The sequence below is a fragment of the Drosophila navojoa genome, chromosome 5 (genome assembly GCF_054131105.1).
Source record: "Drosophila navojoa isolate 15081-1374.11 chromosome 5, UAZ_NAV_1.0, whole genome shotgun sequence".
Lineage (NCBI taxonomy): Eukaryota > Metazoa > Arthropoda > Insecta > Diptera > Drosophilidae > Drosophila > Drosophila navojoa.
Genome location: NC_142893.1, coordinates 9,604,011 through 9,611,823, shown reverse-complemented (window position 1 = coordinate 9,611,823; position 7,813 = coordinate 9,604,011). Strand labels below are relative to the sequence as shown.

The window sequence follows — 7,813 nt, the reverse complement described above, 5'->3', positions numbered from 1 at the left end:
TTCACACACTCTATACAACTTTAGGATTGTATTGGTATGTGTGTGAATAAAGTAATTGATTGCGAAAAGTTAATATTCAACTTGAATACGTCAAATACTAATAAGCTGATTTATTAAACATATCTTAAATACCTCTTATCAAGCTGCTAATTGAGACTTAGGAAAACTTATAATTAGTACTAATAGATCCATAACTTTACAGGGTATAGAGACGGTGTAACAGGCAGCATTGGAGAACTGCGCACTAACTGAACTGCAATCGGAAAACGGCTCTAATGAATTTGAATTGAATGTTTAATTGATGGCAAAAGATAGTGAGAAACATAGAGTAAACAAATGGGGTATAGAAATATTAGTTGAGTATAAATAAGTATTCTGTGTGGTCGACTCCGTCGTTCGTCCACTGCACCTCGAAATAGTCTTTCGAGAGATCGGATTGGCTGGTCATCTGCTGCTCTATTGCGGATCATAGGTTTGCTCCCGGGCAACACACGAAGATCAAAATTTATGTGTCATTATTACTGGTTGGAATCGCAGCTGTCAACAACGTTTGTTGGCCTTCATAAATATTCATAAACAAAAATTGCTCTGCTTTGGCTGATAACACGCGTGCCCAATAGTTTCAATATGTGTAGAGCTCATCTCGCTTGATAACACGTATTTGTGATATAGCCGAATCATGGGGCATTCTGGAGGACTGCGCCACATGAACATACCCTGTGAAGTAATATAAAGAAAATACGCTGTAATTATATATATATATTTATAAATGTCATAGCTGTCTAGATCTGATTATTTAATTGAGTTGCAATAGTTGAGAATCAGATAATATGCTAATCAGCATACTTGCTTGAAAATACCCTGGAATTGCTATCAATTTCTTACAGATTATACAGCGCACCTTTTGCAGAGAGAATAGTAAAATAACCTTATGGGTGTTTTGCAGGGTATTTGAATTGAGTGACAAATACACCTACAGCATTTCATAGCCCCGTTTGGCGTCCACACATATTAAATGTGTGACCCAATGCCGGCAGCATCTCAGTCGTTTGTGAAACGCGACGTGAAACGGTCGAGCGAAATTTAAAAAACTGAATACAAATCAAACATTGAGTTGCATATATGTACATATATAATAAAGTGGATATTAGAAAACAAACTGTGCACTGTGCTTAAGAGCAAACTTGAATGCTGATAGCAGATTTGACAAATAAACTTCAAACTGGTTTTTGAATAAAACACAAGTCATTCCAAAATCAATATAGAAATATTTACCGGTAGCTTCATATTGATATAGCAATAGTAAATAAATAATCAATATTCAAAATAAATATTGAAAAAACAATTTCAATAAAAATACGTGAAGTACCTGATATTTGCCTGACAGTTGAAGCAATGCTAGAGCTAATTATTACGAATATCTAAAGCTAATAGTGAAGCTGAGTTTACAGGGAATACGGAATGCACTTGCATTAGGGAACTGCGCACTTACTGAGCTGCAAGTGCAGTCGAGTCGAAATCCATTTGCTGTTTTTGCTGCATTGAATTTGAATTGAATGTTTAATTGATGCGAAGAGACAGTGATAAATGCGAAATGAACTGAGGAGCTTAACATATATTAGCTGAGCTGAGTTTGTTCGACTGTTAAGTTTCGATTGGGAGAGAGACAGAGAGAGAGTTAGAGAGAGAGCTGCTGGTAAAGTCGTTTCAACAGATTCAAAATTAGTCGAATTAAAGGCTTGTTTTAAGGCTCTAAATTAAAGTATATGTCAAATATAGCAGTAAATGTTCTTTACCCTCATTAATGCCTAGAGGATGTCTATATAAATAATAAGAAATATACTCATCGATTTAAAAAAATATCTGTGAAAATCAATATGTTCTAAAATACAATAAATAGTGAGTGCATCAGGTGAAGAAAATAATCTTGTATAAATAATAGAAACTCACAGAATGAAGCTGCGGTCGTTGAGTCTTGTTCTACTGTGCTGCGCGCTGGCTGCACTGCCACAGGCGAGGCCAGCGAACATTCTAGCTGTGTACGCCTTCCCAGGTAAGCTTCACTGTGCTGCAATGGCAGCTGAGAGTCTTAACTGTTCGTTTGTGACTCAGGCAAAAGCCACTTCATGATGCACACGGCGCTGATAAGGGAACTCGTGGAGAGCGGGCATAATGTCACGATGATCACGGCCTTTTCGCTGTCCGCTCAGCGCCTCGGCAGCAACTACACGGAGCTGCTCATCGAACCTGTGTACGACTTTTGGCATGATGGTGAGAGAGAGAGAGAGTGAGAGAGACAGAAAGTAGTGAAGACTTACGAAACCTTCTCGATTTGCCACAGTGAAGCTTAACTTTGGCGTGCAGCATCTGTTCGACTTGACGCAGATGAAGAACTATGATTTCCTCAAGATGCTGGAGATTATTGGACTGAAGACCACGGAGCATGCGCTACGCCAGCCCAAGGTGCAGGCCCTGATCAATGCCCGGCAAACGGAGGGCGTGTTCGATCTGCTGCTCGCCGAGCAGTTCTATCAGGAGGCATTTCTGGCGCTGGCCTACAAGTACAACATACCCATTGTGACCACCAGCACGTTAGGGTATGAGAACCATATGAGCCAAATGATGGGCCTGATTACGCCGTGGTCCTTTGTGCCGCACGGCTTCATGCCCTTCACCGACCGCATGTCCTTCATGGAGCGAGTGCACAATACGTACGTCTCGCTCTACGAGGACTTTGATCGCCTGCTGAGCTACTTTCCCAAAATGGACGCCATCACTGAGCGGTACTTTGGCCAAGTTTTGGGTGAGTGCCAAACGATTTCAGTAGACCAATCTCTCTGATTCCACTGCCCGTTCGGCCCGCAGCTGAAGTGCCCAAGGTCAGGCACATGGAGACGCAAATCTCGGTCATGCTGCTCAACAGTCACGCGCCGCTGACGACGGCACGTCCCACTGTGGACGCCATGGTGCCAGTGGGCGGCATGCACATCTATCCGCCCAAGCCGCTGCCCGCAGACATGCAAAGTTTCCTCGATGCGGCAACAGATGGCGCCATCTTCTTTAGCCTGGGTAAGGATTAACCCAAAGCTCTTCAGACATGCTCCTAAATAATTATCCTGTCCTCCTATTCTAGGCAGCAATGTTCAGAGCAAAGAGATGCCCAGAGACATGCTGCAGCTGTTCCTCAAGGTCTTTGGCTCCATGAAGCAGCGAATCCTGTGGAAATTCGAGGATGAGTCCATTGACCAGCTGCCGCCCAACGTCATGATACGCAAATGGCTGCCCCAGGCGGACATCTTGGCTCATCCCAACGTGAAGGTCTTCATCACCCACGGCGGACTCTTTGGCACCCAGGAGGGCGTGCACTACGCCGTGCCCATGCTGGGCATGCCCTTCTACTGCGACCAGGTGAGCGACTCATGGAGAACATATAGAAGATTTGTTTGCCCAATGCTCGAATCATTCGCAGCATCTCAACATGAACAAGGCTGTGCTGGGTGGCTACGGCATTAGCCTGCACTTCCAGTCCATCACGGAGGATCTGCTCCGCGACTCGCTGCTGCAGCTCATCCACAATGCCAGCTACGCGGAGAACGTGCAGCGCGTCTCCCGCATCTTCAGGGATCGCCCGATGTCGCCTCGCCGCAGCGCCGTCTACTGGATCGAGTACGTGATACGGCACAAGGGCGCACCTCACATGCGATCCGCTGGACTCGACCTGCGCTGGTATCAGTTCTATCTGCTGGATGTGATTGCATTCCTGGCTGTCCTCGCACTGGCCGCCCTCTTCCTGCTCCTGCTGGCCATACGCCTGCTCCAGGGCAGCGGCAGGAAGCAGCGGAAAGCGAAAACCAATTAAGTCAATGATCCGTTATCATTTCTAGCTGTAATTGCTGCTTGGACAGCAGATTAGTTATAACATAGCTGCATATACATACATATTATAGTATAAACTGTCTTAGACAGGCTGATAAGACGAGCGCGTCAGTCAGTCGATCATAAATCACATCTCTCCCCATTTCCCATTTGCCATTAAGAAAACGAACGGCTTTCTCAATCGCAACATGAAAATACCCTGTAAAAACTAATCAGCTTTACTTCTCTTTTCATACTTTTATATTTAATTCTCTTGAGTTTATTACATATATGTATGTAGATTTTTAACATATAGCAAACTAAGTGGGCTAAGAGTGAAAATACTCTGTAATCTACATTGCTAAACAATCTTTTTATTTTATGAATCATGAATTAGCCAGCCAAAACAATTTCCTCTTTTATAATCTAATGATAATCTAATTTGACTTATAAATGCCCTGTAATAATTTTCTGATAAACTAAAAAACATAAGTACATAAAATACATAAGTATATGTCTATCACACACAGATTTCAACAAATATTAGCTTAAAATATTAAACCCATTTAACTGTTTTATTTTTGGCTACAATATAAATCACATTCTTCAAGCCGAAGAGTAAACAAAAAATGTTTCTCCATTCCATGCTGAGATCTCTCTGGAACATTATCTCTATGCCCATCTATATCTCTATCTTTACTTATCAAACTCGTCTCCTATATAGTGTGGATGAGTCTGATAACCCGAAATCATAGCCCGCATTGGACGTTTGCCCCACGGACACGACTTAAGGTGCGTGATGATCATAATCTCTTAAGTTACGCGCGTGTCCGCTGTAGCTCTAGCATATCTCTCATGATAACACAGATTCGTACCGAGTTGTCGAGGGTACGCACCCTTGGGCATACCCTGTAAATAGCTAATAAGCTCCTGGCGTCAACATATGACCCCATCAGATACTACCGACAGTTAAGTTAGTCAGGCTAAAAAATACCCTGTAATTTAGTTAAATGAAAATCATATATAGATATATATAGAAAAAGAGAATAATTTGATTTTTAATTGGGAAGCAACAGCTTTCGAGCATTTACTCAGCAATCAAGTGAACTGCTTAATACCCTGTAATAAGTAGACTGTCAACCTATTGTACACACATTTCTATCATGCCAAAACCTAGTGATTTAACTTAATCCAAGCCCATTCCCAACAACCAGCCATCAAACCTTATCACTGTCTCGCAAGGAATTAGAACGGCGAATTTCATCACGTCGCATTCGCCGATAAGTTCCCTGGGGTCCACTTGGAAGACCCATTGCCAGCGACGTCTTAGTCGTTTGTGAATCGCGGCGTGGATCGGTCGACCGAAATCTGAGCAGCTCTCACAGTGCAGCAGGCGAATTGAAATGGTGTGCGAATAAGTTCAGCTTAAGCTAAATTAATCAAATAAATGAATTGAGTGCCCAACTAAAAAGTGGGACATAGATGTGTAGGAAAAAACCCAGATTTTAGCCATGAATATTTATCAGTCTAAAACTGGAAGTGGCCTAAAAATAAATACCGAACTAAAGACTAAAGCTTAAACATTCAAAGCGAAGTCTCTGTCATTCTCTAACTCTGTCTAACTCTCTTTCGGTAAACGTTTGCTAACTTTTAATGCTCTTTGCTGATCTGAGCACTTGACAACTAGTGCAAAATAATATTTTACCTCTAATATACCAGAGAGCAATTCATTAATATTCACAGTGTAACACAAGTGAATTATTTAAAGCACGTAGGCGATAAAGAAAGTGTATTGTAATCACAAGATAAGCGATAGGCATACTATTGAGTGATTATATTGAATTCGATAAGATAAGTTCTTTGGGTCAGTAATAAATTATGTATTTTATCAACAGCAAGCGAAAATCTTCTGGAAAGCCCTCCTGCTGGGCCTAGTTGCCCTGCAGCACGTGGAAATAGGAGCTGGTTACCGTATTCTGGCGCCCTTCATCTTTCCCGGCAAAAGTCACTTTATGATGACCAATGCGATCATCAGAGAATTGGTGCATAGGGGACATGAGGTGACCTTCATTACGCCATTCTCATTGGCCAAGGAGAACCTGGGTGCGAACTACACCGAGATTCTAATACCGCAATACAATTTTTGGACTGCAAGTAAGTCTATTTTGACTGGGAAAGTAATTCAAACTAATTCCCAGTACTTTTCAGTTTTGGGCTCCTCGGTCAAATCGGTACTAGACATGACAGATATCAACACAATTACATTCCTCAAAATGGCCTATGGGATGGGATTGGGAAGCACAAACTTTGCATTTGAGCAGAAGGAATTTCAGAATCTAATCACTGCCAAAGACAAGGTGGGGAAATATGATTTACTTCTGGCCGAGCAGTTTTTCAATGAGGGTGCCCTCATCCTGGGTCACCTCTATCAAATTCCAATTATAACCGTCACAACGTTCGGCTACTCAAACTATCTGAGTTCCCTGACTGGATTAATTAATCCCTGGTCATATGTGCCTCACGGATGGAAGCCATATACGGATCGAATGTCGCTCACAGAACGTATCGACAACGTATTCAGCTCGTTCGCTGATGAACTGATGCGCTACTTCTGGTATTACCCTGCCCAGGATGAGATACTACAGAGGCACCTGTCCACACAGTTCAAAGACTTGCCAACCATTAAGCAATTGGAACAGAATATCTCAGTTATTCTTCTGAATAGCTATGTGCCTTTGGATGCGCCTAGGCCTTTGGCGTTCAACATGATTCCTGTCGGCGGACTGCATATAAAACCCAACAACCCTCTGCCCACAAATATCAAAAAGTTCTTAGATGAAGCCAAGGATGGAGCCATCTACTTCAGTTTGGGTAAGCTACAAATATGTGCTTCTTGCAATGTTCATGGATAACATATCTTCTTCATAGGTTCTCAAGTGCGAAGTGCGGACCTTCCACCCGAGAAAATACAAATGTTCCTTGGGGTCTTTTCTAGCCTTAAGCAGCGCGTTCTCTGGAAGTTTGAAGATGATAAATTACCCAATCTTCCTCCCAATGTGATGGTCCAGAAGTGGATGCCGCAGACTGATATATTAAACCATCCGAACGTGAAGGTTTTCATATCCCATGGCGGTCTCTTCGGAACACAGGAGGCGGTTCATTATGGTGTACCAGTCCTCGGCATGCCCGTCTACGCCGATCAACATTTAAATATTAAGAAAGGCGTAGATGCTGGCTATGCTCTAAGCGTAAGCTACCGCACCGTTACGGAGAAGGAGCTGCGTTACTCGTTGACTGAGCTACTGGAGAATCCCAAGTATAGGGACAACATGAAGAGAGCTTCCCACATCTTCCGTGATCGACTAATGGATGCGATGGATACGGCTATATACTGGATCGATTATGTCATTAAGCATCGTGGGGCACCACACTTGGTGTCCGAGGGTGTCAAGTTGCCCTGGTATCAGTTCTATATCCTAGACATCGTTGGCATTGTGTTAGCCCTAACTCTGTTGCCCATTTTGGGTTTGCTTCTTCTTTGCCGCAGTCTCAAGTCAGCGAAGAAGTCCAAACCAAAATCTAAACGAAACTAGGAATAGATCCCAAAGCCACTCAGAAACTGTAATACTAATACTGTAAAACTGTAATAGGATACATTAGGTATGTTAATTATATTGAATAAACTTATAGTTAAACCAATTTTCTAAGTAATGGAGTTTCTCTTAAATGCCCTTTTTAAGGTGTTAGTTATCACATTTGTCAGTTAATTGTGAAATTCAAAATTTACTAAGAAAAATTATGCGAACCTTAACCTTGGAACACAAACTTTTGACAACGCCAAAAGAAAACAAAAAATCTTTTGAAATTGATAGATAATTTTAATAGGCACGTAAGCGATAATGCCAACCATTGATATTGTTCATAATTTTGTGGAAGTAGATAAGATTTAAAATTGTTA

At 42.1% G+C, this 7,813-nt stretch overlaps 2 protein-coding genes across 2 annotated transcripts; both read left to right on the top strand.

Moving 5' to 3' along the window:
* Positions 1–1,838: 1,838 nt before the first annotated feature.
* Ugt49C1 (UDP-glycosyltransferase family 49 member C1) lies at positions 1,839–4,055 on the top strand. Its single transcript, XM_018104162.3, has 6 exons — positions 1,839–2,053; positions 2,113–2,271; positions 2,342–2,803; positions 2,866–3,069; positions 3,134–3,408; positions 3,470–4,055. The coding sequence occupies exons 1-6, from the start codon at positions 1,954–1,956 to the stop codon at positions 3,857–3,859; spliced, it is 1,590 nt and encodes a 529-aa protein (XP_017959651.1). The 5' UTR covers positions 1,839–1,953; the 3' UTR covers positions 3,860–4,055.
* A 1,141-nt stretch (positions 4,056–5,196) lies between these two features.
* Positions 5,197–7,474, top strand: LOC108653557 (UDP-glycosyltransferase UGT5-like). Its single transcript, XM_018104163.3, has 4 exons — positions 5,197–5,261; positions 5,751–6,009; positions 6,064–6,726; positions 6,784–7,474. The coding sequence occupies exons 1-4, from the start codon at positions 5,259–5,261 to the stop codon at positions 7,446–7,448; spliced, it is 1,590 nt and encodes a 529-aa protein (XP_017959652.1). The 5' UTR covers positions 5,197–5,258; the 3' UTR covers positions 7,449–7,474.
* Positions 7,475–7,813: the final 339 nt, after the last annotated feature.

Coding starts and splice junctions, on each gene's coding strand:
- Ugt49C1 (XM_018104162.3), top strand. CDS start 1,954: ATGAAGCTGCGGTCGTTGAGTCTTGTTCTACTGTGCTGCGCGCTGGCT. Junction 2,054..2,112: donor AGCTGTGTACGCCTTCCCAG/GTAAGCTTCACT, acceptor TTTGTGACTCAG/GCAAAAGCCACTTCATGATG. Junction 2,272..2,341: donor GTACGACTTTTGGCATGATG/GTGAGAGAGAGA, acceptor GATTTGCCACAG/TGAAGCTTAACTTTGGCGTG.
- LOC108653557 (XM_018104163.3), top strand. Junction 6,010..6,063: donor ATACAATTTTTGGACTGCAA/GTAAGTCTATTT, acceptor AGTACTTTTCAG/TTTTGGGCTCCTCGGTCAAA. Junction 6,727..6,783: donor AGCCATCTACTTCAGTTTGG/GTAAGCTACAAA, acceptor TCTTCTTCATAG/GTTCTCAAGTGCGAAGTGCG.